The sequence below is a fragment of the Strigops habroptila genome, chromosome 8, assembly GCF_004027225.2.
Source record: "Strigops habroptila isolate Jane chromosome 8, bStrHab1.2.pri, whole genome shotgun sequence".
Classification (NCBI taxonomy): Eukaryota; Metazoa; Chordata; class Aves; order Psittaciformes; family Psittacidae; genus Strigops; species Strigops habroptila.
This window is the reverse complement of record NC_044284.2, coordinates 30,707,378-30,726,175: the sequence shown is the minus strand read 5'-3', so window position 1 is coordinate 30,726,175 and position 18,798 is coordinate 30,707,378. Positions and strand designations below refer to the sequence as shown.

The 18,798-nt window shown below is 42.4% G+C and overlaps 1 protein-coding gene across 2 annotated transcripts; it reads left to right on the top strand.

Moving 5' to 3' along the window:
- The first annotated feature begins 4,943 nt into the window (after window positions 1-4,943).
- GHSR (growth hormone secretagogue receptor) lies at window positions 4,944-9,192 on the top strand. Of its 2 annotated transcripts, none has more exons than XM_030494968.1 (2): window positions 4,944-5,732; window positions 8,749-9,192. In XM_030494968.1, exons 1-2 carry the CDS (start codon window positions 4,979-4,981, stop codon window positions 9,003-9,005), a joined length of 1,011 nt encoding a protein of 336 aa, XP_030350828.1. In that variant the 5' UTR covers window positions 4,944-4,978; the 3' UTR covers window positions 9,006-9,192. The 2 variants fall into 2 exon arrangements, with proteins under 2 accessions (XP_030350828.1, XP_030350827.1); XM_030494967.1 differs by having other exon boundaries at window positions 8,701-9,192.
- Window positions 9,193-18,798: the final 9,606 nt, after the last annotated feature.

The following is an 18,798-nucleotide window of genomic DNA, read 5'->3' as shown; positions in this document are numbered from 1 at the left end:
TACTGCTTTGTAATACCACACCTCTTCCTGAGACATTCGTAATCCAAATATGTATAGACATTTCCATTAATTTCCTCTGAAAGTCTTAGAAGTGACACTGAGTTGGGGCACTGGGTTGTGACAGAAATGCTACCAAACTGCTTCGGTCTTGTTGGTGAGATAAGACTGCAACTTCGGCAGAAGCCTGTCAGTTTAAGCAGTTCCCATTTTCATGAGCACATCACATATATAACACAGCATTAGCAAACATTAGGAAATCCAAAGTTGTTCAAACTGCCTTTCAGAAACCAGCAATTTAAACACAATAGAATCCAAGGCACAAATTCTTCCTCAAGATACTTTTGATTTTGCCTGATTGTGAATTCCTCAGCTCATATTATTCTCAATTTGTATCAAGTTATGGTTATTTAGCCCATATAACTGCTGGCTAAAGGCAAAGTGGATTAACTGCAGATTTGCTGTTGAATTGAGCTAATGTATCACTCCGCATTTAACATGAGACAAATACCAACAAGAAAGTATGGCTGGGAATAATTAACTATGCAATCCCATCCTGCATATTCTGGCACTAACAGAACTCAAATCATAAGGAATATTAATAAACACATGTAAGTCAGGTGAACATTTCCATCCAAAGCCAGGACAGCTGAGTCAAAACTGGCAGATCTTTTGAGATCCAATATATGTCAGTATGTCCAATGATATTGAAAAAAAAAAAAAAAAAAATGGTTACAGGATACATCTACTTCTCTCATGCTAGAAATTATTTAACAAAAACTTTGTAGTTTCAACTCAGAGTAAACATACCTGTGACAAATTGTGCTGCTTTTGGCTGGGGTAGAGTTTATTTTCTTCATAGTAGCTGGTATGGGGCTATATTTTCAATTTGTACTGGAAACTCCTGATTATTCAGGGATATTTTAGTTACTAGTGAGCAGTGTCTACACAGGGTCAAGGTATTTCCTGCTCCTCACAGCACCAGTGAGCAGGCTGGGGATGCACAAGGAGTTGGGAGGGGATACAGCTGGGACAGCTGACTCCAACTGACCCAAGGGATATTCCATACCATACGGCGTCATGCTCAGCGTGTGAAGCTGGGGAAGGAGGAACTGGGGGATGTTTGAAGCTATGGCATTTGTCTTCCCAGGTAACCATTAGGGTGTGATGGAGCCCTGCTTTCCTGGGAATGGCTGAGCACCTGCCTGACCACGGGAAGTGGTGAATGAATTCCTTGGTTTGCTTTGCTTGTGTGTGGCTTTTGCTTTACCTATTAAACTGTCTTTATCTCAACCCATGAGTTTTCTCTCTTCTACTCTTCCGATTCTCTCCTCTATCCCAGCAGAAAGGAGCGAGTGGCTGCACAGCTTACTTGCCAGCTGGTGTTAAAACACGATACCAGTGAACCATGTTCTCTCTCCAGTTGATGAATGAGTCTAAAGAGGGACACTAATGCCCAGGGCATAACCTAGTGACACAGTGAGCTGAAGAATACTGAAAAAGTAAGTCTAAAGCAGATGCCTCTAAATTAGTGGCATTAGAGCACTACTTTGCTGCTGATTAAACTAACTCTCTTTTGAAGTCTGCTTGCAGATGTTTACTGCCACATAAAAAACTATAAAGTCATTTGAGCACATTCTGGGTTTTACGTTACCAAGTTAGATTACCATTATTTCATCAACACTACTCACTGATGATAGTTGCTAAACTATAACCTTTGAAAGCATATACCAAATGTTACCTTCTGTTCTTAAAATATATTTATAATAGAATTCAAAAGATCTTCTGCCCCTGGATATAACAAAAAACCCTGCATTTGCTTTTCTGTGAATTGTTGGAGGTGCATTATTTTTAAATGAGAGATTGAAGTCTGTTTTCCAGTTTCTTCATCTTTTCACAATAAAACCATAATCATTCTATACTCAAAACCTTCAGATATTCCCATGACAACAAACAATGATATAAACAAGAATTAAAACTTCATTGGATGAGAAGAAAATGGAAAGAATGGAACAGAGGAGAGAGATTTCAAAACTCCATAAGTAGAAACTCTCTTCTACCTTATCTCGAGTGCTCAACACAGTTTTAAAGATACTGAAAAGAAGCACCAATATTTTAAAAGTTCCATGAAAGGTAAATGTCCATTATATTTTTTGAAATTATTTTGTTAATATATGTTTTGTTCACACATCCAGCTGGTGTATAAAACTGCAAATAAAAAGAATTTATCTCCTGCCTCTTTCTGTTAATTTCTCTCACCTCAGTAACATAAGCGATTTCAACCTTTTCTGCAGTTGTTAAGGCATCATATAAGTATTGTTCTTGCATCTGAGGGCTAATGAATAACTTTCTGGAGCCTAAAGCTATTTTCTCTCACTGGTCTTATATCGTCAAACATCTCTATCTTCACCATTGCCCTTCAGTATATGCAAAGCAGAGCCAGGAACTCATTATCATGAAGTTTGTGGGATGTCAATTCTTTATATCAATCACATCAAAATTTGGCCTACAATTGCAAAAAAAACCCCAAAACCAAAAAAACCCCAACCCCCCCCGCAAAAAAACCCCAACAACAACAAGAAAAAAAACCAAAAACTAAAACCAAAAAAACATCAGAAAAAGTCAGAAAACTGGAGCTGCTTTTCTTCTCCCTCAGCTGTCATTTTTTTGGCTCTGACCCCATAAAAGAAAAGCAGCCAGAGAAGCCCTTAACTCGTGGTAGCCTTTAAATAAGAAGAGGTTTAGTGTTGCTGGATTTGAAGCACCAACTGCCATTTCTGATCCCAGGGCTCATCACTCAACACATCAAACTCAGAATGAATTAAGTGTTAAACCACTGCATTACAAGCTCAAATTGTCTAGAATATATAAATTGTGGCACCTCACTTTTTGCTACTTGATTTTGCTACACACACCTCAGTTCAAGCACTCTTCTAGTAAAAAAAAAAAAAAACAAACCACAAACAAACAAACAAACAAACAAAAAAAACCAAAAAAAAAAGGGAAGAAAAAAATTTAAAAAAGAAGGTTTTTCTCTTCCTGGGGAAAGGGAAATGGCCATTTTTGACAAGATACAGCTCAGCAAAAACTGGAAGAATTTCATTAGAATGAAGGATCCTCACTACACAGAGAAGTCACATTTATAGCTTCAGGCCATTTTCTCTGCCAAATATCAACATCCTGCAGGGAATGCCACCGGTCTGAGAATTTGTCACAAAAAAAAAATCCCAAAGTGAATTAATTGTTTATAATAATGCTAAGTATTTGGCAGCTTAAATACAGAGGCAGCTACTAGCTCCTTCACTATACAGAGCAATGGAATTTAAATTAGATTGGACACAACATTTTAATATGAAATAACTACACGTTGGTGACATAAGGCCCGTGATTTTTCTTCAGAAACCTATAAAACAATTACATAGGCAGCTGGATAAACAAAGTGATAAGCACGTTAGACTCTCTTCCTTTAAACTGCAATTAATGTGTAGCCATCCCCGTAAAATGTAGCAACTGTTAAATAACTTGCTACAAAACTATCTCATGGTTCAAGAACAGGAAAAATGAGTACTGATTCCAACAAAACTGCAAAAATATATCATCCAAATTAGGATATGGGCAAGGCACTAAGGCTAATGCTTACATTGTGACAGAATGTAAATTACAGAAACAGGCACACAGACAGCACTTAGGCTCTATCTCTCCATGCCGTGAAATCATGATGCTAGCAGGTGCACACGTATGGGAGCGCACCCTGGAAAAAACGCATACAGCTGTTTCTCAGCTGAATTAAACTAGATGCATGGATTTGGATCCCTGGTTGCCACCTGAGACATGGGGTACAAGGGAAAGGATGTAGCTCCTCTGGATAGAGGAAAGAAAGAGGAGTGAAAAGAGGTTGTGCAGTAGCACACTCTCGCAGACACTTTAAGGGGACGAGTTGGAAAGGAAGAGTGAGAAACCCTTTACATGTGTTCTGGGGGGGTGGTGCCATTTTACTGTCCCTGGTCTCACCTTGTGCTGCTTCTATCTAATTCCTTATTGGGTACAACACTGTCATTTAGTAGTATATATGAGTCTGCAGTGGCGAAACACACAGTACAGAAACGTAAATGTCTGCACAGGGCAGAGCATAGAACAGCAGAAACATGCCAAATCAAAGTTTAATTGTAGGTAAATCCTGTAGAAGCAGGTGATGACTGCAGCTTCACTGAGCTGGAGCCTTCACCGGGCTCCTGCCAAGAGTCCAAGGGCAAAGCAAAGGTATGAAACGAGGGGGCAGAAACTGCAGCCGCCCCTGTATTCCTAAACCCACCGCGACATCTCCACGTGCCCCGCAGAATCGCGCATCCCCGAACACCAGCAACTCGATGTGCGCGGGCAAAGAGCGGCATCCCAGCTGCCGGCAAGAGAGGCATCGCACTCTGAAGAGCGCGACAGCCCTTCGCAGCCGCGACTGGTGGTACCCGCACCAGCAGGAGCTCCCGGGCAGAGCGGGCAGGAGAGGTGCAGGCAGCGGTGCCGGGCGGGGAGCGTTTGGCCTGGGTGGGAAGCGCCGAGTGAAACCTCACAGCCCCGCGCCGGGACTTGGGAAGAAAGTTTAAGCGATGCTGCAGGTGCGGATCTTGCCGCTGCGCGGGATCAGCCCTGCGGGGCTGGGCTAGTTCTTCTCCCTGCGGCGCCGGCCCCGCAGCAGAGCCCCGGAGAAGCGCGGCGTCGCTCCGCGCTCGCGGAGTCAGCGCACCCACGTCTCCCGTGACGCGCCGGCGAGTGCCAGCCCTTCTGTCCCCCCACCCTGGGGCCGGGGGGAGCAGCAGCACCCGGAGAGAGGCGGAGCGGGGCCGCCTGTCCCTCCCCTCCCTCCTCACCTGCCCGAGCAGCGCGGCGGAGGGCGCGCAGCGGCGCGGAGGCTGGGCCGGAGCCGCGGTGGCGCGGGGGGCTCCGCGGGCGCGCCGGGCGGTGATGCGCAGCCCTCAGCGGCAGGATGCGGGAGGGGAGCGCGGGCGGCCGCGACGCGGAGAACCGGACGGGCGGCGAGCCCCCGCTGCACCTCTTCCCTGCACCCGTGCTTACAGGCATCACAGTCGCCTGCATCCTCCTCTTCGTCATCGGGATCATCGGCAACCTCATGACCATGCTGGTGGTGTCGCGGTTCCGGGACATGAGGACCACCACCAACTTCTACCTGTCCAGCATGGCCTTCTCCGACCTGCTCATCTTCCTCTGCATGCCCCTGGACCTCTTCCGCCTCTGGCAGTACCGGCCCTGGAACTTTGGGGACCTCCTCTGCAAGCTCTTCCAGTTCATCAGCGAGAGCTGCACCTACTCCACCATCCTCAACATCACTGCCCTCAGCGTGGAGCGATATGTTGCCATCTGCTTCCCCCTCCGAGCTAAAGTGATCATCACCAAGGGGAAGGTCAAGCTGGTCATCCTTTTCCTCTGGGCCATCTCCTTCATTAGTGCCGGACCCATCTTCATCTTGGTGGGGGTCGAGCACGAGAATGGCACAAACCCCCTGAGCACCAACGAGTGCCGAGCCACGGAGTATGCCATCCGCTCGGGGCTCCTCACCATCATGGTCTGGACCTCCAGCATCTTCTTTTTCCTGCCTGTGTTTTGCCTGACCGTGCTGTACAGCCTCATTGGGAGGAAGCTCTGGAGGAGAAAGAGAAGGAACATCGGTCCAAACACTGTCATCAGAGATAAGAACAACAAGCAAACTGTGAAAATGTTAGGTACGACTCTTCTTGCTCTGTTTTTCCAAAGGATGCATGTGCTTGTGTCTGTGTGTGTGTGTGTGTGAGAGAGAGAAAGATTGAGAGTGGTCTGGTAGTTCTTTATAGTTGCTTTGAAAGGAAAGCATTTATTGAAAATGTTTCATAGAAAGTGCTACACTGCAACGAATTGTAGAATAACTCTTCTCTTTCCCTAGGTTTAATTCTAACTGGTTTGAGCTGAAGATTCTCAAACAGTTAAACGTTAATAATAGTCACTGACAAGGACAAATATTACAGTTATAATTAGCTAGTGCCCTGGAGATTCTTTAACATTTTTCCTCTTTGGTTGTGGGTACCAATGTTATTTACAGAAAGATAGTTTATTTGATTTTTAAACAAAACGAAACCTTTCTCAAACCACAAAGTTGAGCTGCAGACTAAGTAAGCAGGATATGATGTGCACTTAGTTTCATATGAAAAGAGTGCTGAGGTTTTAGCAAATTGGGGTTATTTCATAAGCTTACATGGCCGTGCTAGTAAAATTAATCTGTGTTTTTATATTAGCAAAACACCAGGATGTGCTGTACAGGGAGCACTGCATCTCCTTCGAGGTCTGTGATCCTGTAAATTCTCACTGACTTTAAGAAAACAGGATCAAGATGACAGACACTGTCATTCCTAACTTTGTATATTGACATTGCTGAATGGCTTAAACAACAGTTATTGCTGGTGCATGGAAACACAAATTTTAACATCATACTAACTCAGTGCACGTTGTGGAGTTTAATGCACAGACCCAAAAAGTTGTTCTGCAGTTTAGTGCCTGAAAACTGCAGAAGCCTGCTGCTGCTGAGTACTTTTATTGAAGCAAAAGTCCTCTGCAGTGCAAGTCATCCCATGGATTTCAGCAACAATGAGATGCTTTATGTGAAGAAGGTCTCATGGGCAGCACAGCTCTGCTGTGCTCATTTCAGCTGTGTTGAAGTGATGGGCTAATAAACTAGATGAAGAGGTGGCAGTGTGTCCTAAGTACCTTACATGTTAAATGGGAGCCTAACTGAGTTTTTGTTCATGTCCTACTTTATTATTATGCAATAGCAGGAAGAATAATAAAAACCACAGCATTCTTCATGCCCTTTCAGCTACATTTTATGATCAATAGAATTACTTCAGTCTAGTGTGACCTTGGAAGTAATTCATCATTTACACTTCTAGGGTTTCAGGATTATGAATGTCTACTTACAATAAGTAAATTGCTAGCATATATTACCACCATGTTTATATTTCTGCATACTTCACCATAAAGAGTTTTGAAATAATAACTGTTTGTTTCTGCCCTGAAGCATTGCCACAAGCATTACAATATTTCAGACACAATTTTTTTCCCTTTTACAAGGTCTGAAAACAGCAAGACAGTGGCAAGACTGTTCTCTGACAGGGAGCCAATATTCTCTAAATGATAACAGTCTGATGGAAAGAAAAGAAATTAGTAAGGGCTCAGAATGAGCAGATGCTCAATACAGTCTGCTCTCACTGGTGTTAATGTTCTGCATGGAACATCAAGTAAATGGGATTAGCATTAACACCTCTTCTAAATTGCAGAGAAAGGTTATTCTTCTAGGTCCTTAAACATCTAAACACACAGTTGCAAAGAAGTTATCATACCCAGTTCGTATGGAATTCAAGGTGATTCTGTATGCGTGCAGATCAAACTGTCAGAAGTCTGACTAAGAATATACATGCCTACATATGAAAATATTGACTATGCTTAAAATCCTGTTCATAATGACCATCATGGTAATACTCATTACATGGATTAAGCTTCCCTTGTGAGCAAGGGAAGCATTATCTGAAGTCTGTCGGTGAAGATACTGAGGAAAAATTTGAAGTGGCTGGCTCAAGAAGATGCAGAGCTGAAAAACATACTCTGAACCTCAGCACTGTGCTTTATAGCCCACCATAAGTCCTGCATAAGTATCCATTTAAACCTGGAAATGCTTGTTCAGGAAGTTGTTGGGTAAAAATGCCTATAATAATTCCTCTCAGCTCTTTCAATTTTATTATCTGCTGGGACTTGGCATGAGAAAGCAGAATTGCTAACATGAGAGAACAGGTTAACTGGTGAAAATTGCTAAAGAATGTCAAAAACACCTTGCTCTAATTTTCTGGGTTTTCTCTCTCTGGTATATTAATAGATACTCAAGCAATGTGAAAAATAAAAAAGATCAATAACACACAGGAAATAAACAAGATGTTTCCCTTTCTCTAGGGTGGAAATTCAAATGGGCTAGTGTTCAAAGTTACACACATTCCTATTATTCTACATACATTATTGTTACATATAAATGCAATCATAGTGATAGTGTAATACTACAGATATAACTATGAAGTATACATATATTTAATTTTACTCTTACTGGAGTAACTCATGTTCCAAAAAATGAACAAACTGGAGGGGTGCACCACTTTTCTGTTCTTACCTTGGCTCTAGAAGTCCGCATTCTGGTGGTTTGTTTTATTTTTGGGCCTTTGCCTTAAGTAATTTTGCTTCCCCATGATTATATTCTTCGTTATAAACCACAGAGTTGAGTCTATCACATTATACATAATTTTCTTTTGTTAAACCCTGCAGATGATAGATAGTTATACTGGTTTTGTCACCATTTTGATTCTTTAATTCTCTATTTATGAAAACCTAAGTTTTATAGGTTGGAAGTGTGCTACATCAGATTAGTTGTGCAATACACAGGCAGTCTGTTTATATCTGATCAATGTGTACGAAGTATTGCTAATTTATACTCTCAGAGAAGGTTTTGAGAGACACAAACCTGAAAACTTCCTCTCTGAATGAGGAATGCATTTTCAAGCTTTGTGATTAATTTCTTAAAGAAATAGAATTTTAAAATAGAATTTTCAAATAGAATTTTCATCACCCATATTTTAATACTAATTCTTAACACAATTTCTTCTGCTGTTTTTGTTTTAGTTGTGGTGGTATTTGCTTTCATACTCTGCTGGTTGCCTTTTCACGTAGGACGATATTTATTTTCCAAGTCCTTTGAAGCTGGATCCTTGGAGATAGCAGTGATCAGCCAGTACTGCAATTTGGTGTCCTTTGTCCTCTTCTACCTTAGTGCAGCCATCAACCCCATCCTCTACAACATCATGTCAAAGAAGTACCGAGTCGCCGCTTGCCGCCTATTTGGACTCAAACCCCTTCCAAAGAAAAGACTCTCCAGCACAAAGCAAGAAAGTTTGCATGTTTGGACAGAACCAAGCGTTATCACATGACGCCTGACTTCCAGCACTGGAGCATCACTTACCCATGTTTCCCAGAAAGCCATAACGAAAGAGAAAGAAACACAAATTGAAATGCTAAAGTTGTGCTTCTGTCACCATCTGGATTTGCTGAAAGATGTAACATCAGCAGTTAAAGATTAAAAAAAAAAACAAACCAAAAAAAAAAAAAAAAACCCAACAAAAACCAAAACAACAAACCAACCAAAACCTGAATTTTGAGACCATAAATGGAGACACATGATTACAGAATTTGGCAACACACAAGTATCATTTTTCTGCTACTTTTTCCCCATATGATTTTTTTAACGCTGACTTTAGCAGGAGAGCTAGGCTTTACCATCCTTAACAGGTAAACATAGTCCAGTCCTCTTGAGAGTCTGTGTGACTTCAGTAGCAGCTAGTTTGAGATAAATTTTTCCAGAGTTAAGTTTACTTTTGCTAAAGATTTTGCTAGCATATAACCATATAACCAGACACTACAGAGAGAAAATTGAATGGCCTTTTTGGAGTAGTGAACACAGAATTTGATACACTTTTCATAATCTTGATTTTTAAATAAACAAATACTTTTCTCTGAATGAGGAAAATTATTTCTGATAAAAAGAAGAAATAAAATGGATAAAAATAAACAATCCTCATGTCATATCTGAGTAGAAAGGAAAAAAAAAATGTCCTCACAGAAGTGGCTTAGAGCATGACTGTACTGAAATATCTGTTTTAAGTATGTATCAGAAGGACAAGGACAGCGCTGACTTGAGGACTGCAGTGATGCTATAAAATATGGAATGCAATCTCCCACCAAAGTTCTTTAGTTTTGTTTTTGTTATTTTTTTACTAGTTGAATCATCTGTACTCATTCTATTCAGCTTGTCTGTGAATGACTTGACGTGTTTGAATTTGGAAGCTTTTAGTTGTTTTGATATTTGTAATGATTCTGTGGCTATTTGTCCCTATGCTGTGCACTACTGTATCCCCAAGGCTTCTTGAGGACAGGTCTCCTGCCTGTAAATCCCTTCTTGTTTCTGTTTAAAGTGTATGAGCCAGTTACCAGTACCACGTTTCCCCATAAAGCTCTGTGTGCACTTTTACTAGTTTGCTGCAGTATTAAATTGAGAACATTTTTTTAATCAACGTGACCTGACAAAGTAATAGAAAAATCTGCATTAGGAGACACAGGCAGACATATTCTCACACTTCCTCCATAAAAATCTTAAATGCAATTGATTTTTATAACTGAAGTCTGCCATGAAAAGGCAAACCAGAAAACTTTCCATCCTTTATGTTAATAAGTATGCCTTATATTGCATCTATTGTCACACCAACACGTAGATTTTGTGGACCAGTTAACAGAGTTTCAGAGCATGCATGTGCAGTAGCAGCTTTCTATTTACTCTGTTCTAGTATTTATTACCAGCTGGTCCACAACTGATTCTCCATAATGAATTGTCTGTTAGCAAAAGTCCTATTGCCTTCAAACTCCTATTAACACTGACAGGCCATTTTCCACCTGTTACACCTGTAGCTGATGGTGTTGCTCAGGTATAACTCAAAAGAGAATTTGGCCTTGTCTGTAAATACTGTGTCTTTTATGCCATCCAGTGCTTTGCTAGGGCCAGGGGGCTGATGCTGCTCCTCATTGTGGTGCTTGAGCCTGTCTTGCTCCCCACTCCAGCACTCACAGAGAGCATAGGTTTGATGTATGCAAACCTACAAATTAAGGGACAAACGAGCGGCAGTGCTATAGGATTATTTAATCTCTAATCACATCCGCCTTGTTACCGATGTTGTTCTCTCACTCACTGACCAACAGACAGATCTGATGGCAGATGTCATGCAACTCAGGGAAACAAGAAATTTTGGAATCTTGAAAAGATTTGAAATGTGAACTCACTTATAACATGCCTCTGTAAATGAACCAGTCACAACACCTAGTGTCACGTGTTTCAAATCTCAGCTGTGCCTGTGGTATTAAATGTGAACAGAAAAAGAAATAAAGTGATGGGACCCTTTACAGACCTACCTGGTTGTTGGTAGTGGATAATCTGGTGCATGATTTCACACAGGCTGGAGAAGTAAGTCATCGTCAGGTTTGCTCAGTGCTGCCACACACCTTTCCTCACCACGTGGGAGCCGGGCACAGCGCCGAGTGCTGTGGGACTGGCAGCAGGCAGGGCAGGCACCCACGGCATTGGGATGGGGCATGGAATGCGTACCAGCATCATACACAGCCTGCAAGACTTCACGGGCTTGCTCTGTTCCCTGCAAATAAAACCTGTGTCTCAGTTAGTTATAGGAAGAGATTCTGCACGGCCAGAATGGTCCCACAGAGGCTTTTACCTAGCAGAGAAGCTGCACCGTTGGGTTTCAATTTTTTTCCCCAAACCTGCATAACTAACTTGATTAGGCTATGGGTTTTTTGGGTGGGGGTAGTTAGGTTTTTTGGGTATTTTTTGGTGCCCCCCCCTTTTTTTTTTTTCAACTAGAAAAGCTGTAATATTAATGCTATGAAAGCCCTGTGTACACACATTTAATTTCTGCATATAAACTATAACTGTTAGGTTTCATTCAACCTAACAAGGTTTCATTCAACCTAACACTGGGAGGGAGGACAGGAGTTTTTCCTTCTTACTTAGGAAATGGACTTATTTCTGCAAGTCATTGAACATTTGACCAAATCTAACAAAACACACACATTAAAGAAGAGTAGCCACCTTCATGATTCTTGCATAAGCAGGAAAATATTGGAGATCTAGCATAGAACATTCAAGCATTTAACACATGCTGTAGCTGTCTCTACACCATCCATTAGTTTTGTTTTCCTCAGTACTGAAACTTTTCCATATAGAAATACTAAAGCCAGTGGAGTCACACTGGCATGCATTGACTCCGGATGGTGAATAGGGTCTGCTTCCTCCAGCTGGTTCCTACGCATGTTTTTATATGGAAAACAAGAAAAAGATATCACCTGCATAACCTTCACTTTTGCGTCATAAAATCAACTATTGCCAGATGCCTCCAGAAAGATATATACCTCCCCACCAGAACTGATGGATGAATCCGCAATGCTTCCCTCAAGGTTTATTGCCCAAGTTGTGAGAAATAACTTCATTGGGAAAGAAAGTGCAGTCAAGATTTCAATAGCATTTTTTACCAAAGAGCTGCTACCTGAAGTCAGTCCAAGATAGGTATCATTGATTTGTCTCAGGTAGTAACACAGGGCAAGGTTCCTCCTGCCTCGTCTTTACTAGGGCTTGCAAAAGCAGAGCAGATGCTGCAGGCAGAAAGCGCAGTGGCAAACAACCCATGTTGGCAAAAGCAATGCTGATGCTGGTTTTGGTTTTAACCATCCATCTCACCTACTGCACTTGCTCGGTGTCCGCAGTGTAGACTATCCTGGAAAATACCTTCTAGCAGAGACAAAAAGCATTTCTCCTCTGTTTCCCAGGGCTTTTCTGCAGCACTTCATGTTCTTGGCACCTTCTCTCTATCTGAAAGAGAATGGGTGCCTCCTCCACCTTGTTTTGGATCTGGATATGGCTTTTGAGATCTGTTTTACACGCAGAGAAGACAAGAGCCCATGCAGGCACTGGGCTATTTGTTAAGTGTGGCAGACTGGGTAGCTCTGCAGCACGATGTCCTATTGAACCACAGGCTGCATTTCTGGTAACTCTTCCTTGCAGGAGCAAACTTAGCTAGTTCTAACTGGGGGGAAAAAAAAAAAAAAAAAAAAAGAAGGGGAAAAAGTATAGGGGCTTTATAAGTCAAAATTTTGCTGTGTTCTTACTGACCTGTATGTGAGCAGCCCATATAGAAAATAACTGGAGATTCATTAAACAGTTCAAGTTTTAGAAGCTTTTCTAACTACACCTTGTATCACAGCTTCACAAATAAATAGGAACAATTTGGCTGCATTTTATTTCTTGGCAACCTGTTACATCGGTGATGAAATAGGTCAAAGGCACTTTACCAGAAAGCTTCATTCATTTTAGAAAAGTACCTTTGATGGAGACATGCACAAGCAGAAAATCATTCCCTATTGTATTCCTTTCCAAAAATAAAATATACTGGAAAAATAGCACTTACATGTCAAACTTTGAGTTGACAGATACTTGGTAGTTATATAAGTTTGTGTCAAAGGACATTTGCATAAGCCTTATTTAAAGCAGCAGCCATTAGATACCAAAACACCCAGGAGAACCTCTTCTCTGTCATGGATATGCTGTAGCCAGGGTGCTGCAGCGGCTCACTCCTCATCTGCTGACGGGCATGGGTAAGGTGTGGGGAAGCAGGAAGGAGGGCGGCTGCTGATGTTGATGGTCGCTTTGCAGGTTTGAAGGCAGCTGGTTCCGCTCCATGAGGAGTGCTTGCTTGTGTTGATTAGTGTGTTTCCTTACAGGACTGTTTGCAGTTCCTCTGAGCCCTTCAGTCAATGTTTCCTGATGGGCTTCCATACAGTTTGTATCATTTGCAAAAACGCCGTGGCCTTCATGAGATAAATTCCATCCTGAGAAGTAAATCTAAAATCTGGTACAAAAAAAAAAAAAAAAAAAAAAAAAGAAATCTGCCTAACTCCTCACATCTCAGTGATGCCTGTGCTGTTACTTCTACACACCCTGAACTGCCCTCCTCACCCCCCAGCTGAAAGTACAGTGAGTAGATTTTACTCTCACAATTTTTAATGAACAATATAAGCCAAATTTTACAAAAAGTAAATCAAAGCACTTGGCATTTGGCATTTTAACCCCTTGCTCAAACTGTGCTGTCTTAGAGCAGTGGGGTGTGGATATGTTCACCTGCCTCTGGGCATCATTCCTCATGCTGTGGGCTGGTGAAGGCAGCTACGAGCACCGTTTCTGTTTGTAAACTGTGCTGCCAGAGTGCTCAGCACAAGTAGCCTGAGATTAGCATTGTATGGGAAATAAGTAACCTCTGGCTGACACTGCAGCCTGTGGAGAGCTCAGCCAATGGGAGCCTGACCAAATGAAACACAGGCTATGCTTCCAAAGCTCGGCTTGCCCACAGAAGCTGTGGCTGCCCCATCCCTGGCAGTGTTCAAAGGCCAGTTTGGACAGGGCTTTGAGCAACGTGGTCTAGTGGAGGGTGTTCCTGCCCTTGGCAGAGTGAGTTGGAACTAGATGATCTTTAAGGTCCCTTCCAACCCAAACCATTCTATATTTCTGTGATTCGGTCTACATCTTTCCCGTCAATAACAACCAGACAATACGTACTAATGTCTGAGGCAACACCTACACCCACAGTGGGATTTGTACCTGCACATGAACTCTTACACCAATCCCTGGGCCTGCGCGCATGCAGGAGCTTCCTGGAGAATCCTGCAGGTAAGCTAGGTGGACATATATCCAGCAGATGCAGTTGCAGGAGTTGGCACATCTTGGGAACGTCTGGCACGATTTACACTATTTTACTCTATTTTCTGTCATGCGCATCTAGCTGGTGTTCTGTGCTGCCCAGTTATAATGCAGGCAGCACCTGATGGAGCTGGAAGCTTGTAGGGCATTAACATGAAGTCTCTCTGTTCATTAGGCAGGTCCATCATCCACACAGGGCAGTGGTATATCCCCCTCACTCCAGCCATCTCCACCCATCCATGCATCCCCACCTGAGGTACTGCAGCAGACTCTTTGCAGCTCTGCACGAAGGCCAGGAACTTCACAGGAGCAAAATAATTTCCTCAAGCAGATGTGCTTGCCAATGGCTTGTAATGCTCTCACCCATGATTCCTGGTGAGAGACAGGTAAAACCTCCAGAGGTTTGGCTTCATGTCTCATGTTCTTGACCAAACTTTTGCACAAAGCAGTTTGTTAGATGATGGGATACAGCTTTGACAGCTCTGTCAGATCATGAAATCACAGCTTCAATTTCCAAAAGCCCTGGCTGCTGCTGGTTAGAAGAAAAAAAAAAAAAAAAGAAAAGAAAAGGGAACGTTAGATAATGATATGATTTGTCTTTTATGTCTAAATTGTGATTATGCAAGTACAGCAAAAGAGGATTAAGAAAAAGACAAGTTTAATCCCTCTTTTATTAATGGAGGTTTAACTGCAGTTTTCTGCACTCACTTCTGCTTGCTGTTGAGCTTTTGTATGGTTGTCATTTCAGCACACAATATTGTGCATTAGTATTATTGGATGCAATTAGTACACTTGGTGGGTATTTAACAGGTGTTCTCAGTGTTCTTCCCAGCAGAAAGGTCTCTGTTCTCTTCCAAGCCCAGAATTTGTGTGTTTCTGCCCTTTTCAATCTCAGTTACAGACTAGTACATGTTATGTTCAAATAAGAGCAAAATTCATAGCCATTCATTAACCCTTTTACTTCGACAAAAAAACCCCCACCCACCCAACCAAAACAAAAAAACCCAACCCAAAACCTCTCTACTTCAGCATGGAGAAGTGAAGGCTCTCTGGAGACCTTAGAGCAGCTTCCGGTACATAGAAGGGGCCTACATAAAATCTGGAGAGGGGCTTTTTACAAGGGCATGTAGTGACAGGACAAGGAGGAATGGCTTTAAGCTGAAAGAGGGAAGATTTTAATCAGATATAAGGAAGAAGTTCTTCACTATGAGGGTGCTGAGGCACTGGCACAGGTTGCCCAGAGAAGCTGTGGCTGCCCCATCCCTGGCAGTGTTCAAGGCCAGGTTGGACGGGGCTTTGAGCAACCTGGTCTAATGGAAGGGGGTTGGAATTAGATGATTGTTAAGGTCCCTTCCAATCCAAACCATTCTATGATTTTATGAATCCACCTGACAAGATGTGAACAATCCCTTCTCTTTCATCTCCCCTGTGTTTTTGGGCATTCATGGACAAGTACCTATGTCCTTCACACATGAGGTCGGGTTCAAACAGACATCAGTGGTGAGATCGATGTCTAGACCCCAGGACTGCCCCTCATTAGGAGGGTACCAACTCCTCAATTGGCATCTGAAGTGAGTGCTGCCTGGTTTCTAACTCCCACTTTTGTTCTGCACACAAATACATCGTTTTGAAAGCCTACAGGATGTTCCTCTAGCTGTACTTGGAGACAAATTACTTTTCAATGAAAGCACTTTGTCGCTCTCCACCTGTGCTCTGTTTCCCTTACTGGGAGAAAAACAAAGGTTTGGTGATGTGTGCAAGTCCATAAGGTAAAATTGCTCTCAGAAATAAGGTACTCCAGGCTCAACATCAGAGCCTGTTCTGAGGGCATAGGAGATGCTCTACCAGCATTTGCCCTCATTTTGAATGCTGCTGGATCAAAAGAGAAGACTTTTACTCCCTTTTCCTTTTTCTCATGTTCTGATTGATTTTCACATGATTGCAGTGCTGTCCAGGAGAAAGAAAAGGCATGGCGATTTCCAAGTCTTTTTTTACAACCTTCTTCCCTGCACAGCCTCCTTGCACCAACCACCCAGTGCTGTGAATCACCCTTGATTAGGGCTGGCAGGCAGGGAATTTAACACCACAAGCCTGTCCTGCAATGAGGCTGCAGCATGATGAGCTCCAAGGTGCAGAGATTTAAATAGCTTTAACATGCCAATATTACAAAAGATAGCAAAACCTCATACTACAAATTTTCACCAAATGTTACACCAATGATCACACGTGGGTGTGTGTTCTGCCCAGTCAATAGCACCTTGGTATTTTTATCAAGCAGTGACAATGTGATTGATTTCTGTAAGAATCACTGTACTGCGCTGGGGGCTGCAAAAAGGTGTGATCTGAGCTAGTTTTGATTGAACATCTAGTTTTGAACCCACTGAACTATTGTTAGTTTGTGCCTTGGTTGGTGCCCCGGCTCCAGTGGAGATGTGCTGGTGTGAGGCTCATCCCTTGGATGAGTGGCTGCCTTGGGCACTGCCCAAGCATCTCTGGTCTAATACTGATATCTAGGGAAAAGAACCCATTTCAGATATACTCAGGCCACAACAGTGGCTTCTTTCTCACAAAAAGCTAACCTGCAAGGCTAACTGGTGCCACTCACAGAGCCACTGCTCCAAAGTCACCTCAGACCAGCTACTCTTGCTGTAGTGTCAAAAACAACAAGAGATTTGAATTTGCCTGCATTCTCTTCAGTCTGCGCTGTGGGCTTGTGCCTGATTTCCCACATCAAGGTCTAATTTGGAGTCTGCCATGTAGCTAGAGGAGTGCCATTGCTACAGGCTGTGGTGAGACCTACATCAAACATCCCTTCCTGCAAAATAGACTGCAGTCAATCACATCACACTTTAAACAAGGACATGACACTGAGCTATACTGTGCAGAAGAGATGCCTACCCCCAATAATGGAGCGAAGGCAAGGACAGAAGCAGTAATGGCTTAAGCACTGCGATCCAGAGCAATCACAATTTTAGCACTACATGTAACACCATACAAAGTCCACACAGCAGCATCCTAGGAAATATTCGGCCCTGCTGAGTGCAGAGACATGCTTTTTCTCGCTGTGCTGAACCCTGATGTGCTGCAGCAATGGCTGGGCAGGCACCAAGCAGCATCCCACCCGGCATGCTGCCCAGGGACATGAATGTGGGCAGTGCAGCAGAGCCCTCTGAACCAAGGACACTGTGACCTGCTTGCAAGCATTTTGTGGATAGAAAGGGAATTTGGGCTATTAATCAATAAATACAATATTTACACTGGATTAGGGGGAATTTCTCAACTCTATTCACATTTTAATCCTTGCAAGACTTTTGCATCCCTACTGTTTGCTCCATTTTATTGTAGAGAATAGTGGCATTCATATGATGAAGTGAGATGAGCTAATAAAATTACCAAGAAATGACACCCACTGAGCACATTGGCCCAAGCAGTTACTTGTTAACCATGCTAGTAGACCTAAAAATAAGTTTGATTGCATGCAATACCATCTATACAGCAATTAACACAGTAAATGTAACTACTCAAATTAATGACAGCACATTCACATAAATAACAGCAGATAGAAGCCTAATCCACTGTGTTTGAATGTGTCTTGTGAAACCTCTTATTTTTTTATTTCGCCCAGCCAAGAATCTGCACATTTTGAGAGAGCAATTGTCAAGAGCAGAAACAGATGCAATCATGTAGAACTTATTAAATGTAATACTGGTGAAATAGCCCTTTCAAGGGATCTCATCTGGCTTTTTCTGCTCAGCCATAAAAGTATTGAAACAAAATGTCCATATCCTCCTCCTCTACTAACTTAACTTGTGGTTCTCATTGCTGAAAAGAATAAGAGAGAACATTTGAATCTTCATGCCAAGGCAGGTGAATATTAAGGACAGAGAATATTATTCTACACCACTTCAATAAATCACAATACATCATGAATTCTGCAATAATTCTGTAATTGTAGGAAAAGATTTACACAGGAAATATAATTGATACATCACATTTCCCCACTAATTTCTTTATAACTTTTCTCTCATACCTTTGGGTGCAGACAGGTGTAACAGAACTATCTTGTTCATCTATGCGTCGTTGGTGCTGGGGGGGAAGTCACCCCATCTCCCTAGTCCATAAATTGCTCAAGCTTTTCCAAGATCTTGAAGGATCCATTTAGGCTTGGCATGAAGAGGTAAAGATTAGGTTGCAGGCTGGAGTCTTCTTTAAAAACATTAACCTGTCTGGTTTTGTACAAGTTGTTTAACCCCAAACAAACACACGTGCAAGCAGGAGAAAGAGGTTTTGGTTTGGGTCTGGCAAGGGCTGAGCAGTTCAGCTCCATCAGCTTCCTAGTGGTCACTGTGAAGATTTGGGTGGGCTGTGAGCATCAGGACTCATCCCACCACTTTCTACCAGTTTAAGATTAAATT

What these genes read in the sequence shown, in the direction of transcription:
- GHSR (XM_030494967.1), top strand. Translation starts at nt 4,979, where the DNA reads ATGCGGGAGGGGAGCGCGGGCGGCCGCGACGCGGAGAACCGGACGGGC. An exon ending in GCAAACTGTGAAAATGTTAG is followed by an intron (nt 5,733 to 8,700) that starts GTACGACTCTTC and finishes TTTTTGTTTTAG; the next exon opens with TTGTGGTGGTATTTGCTTTC.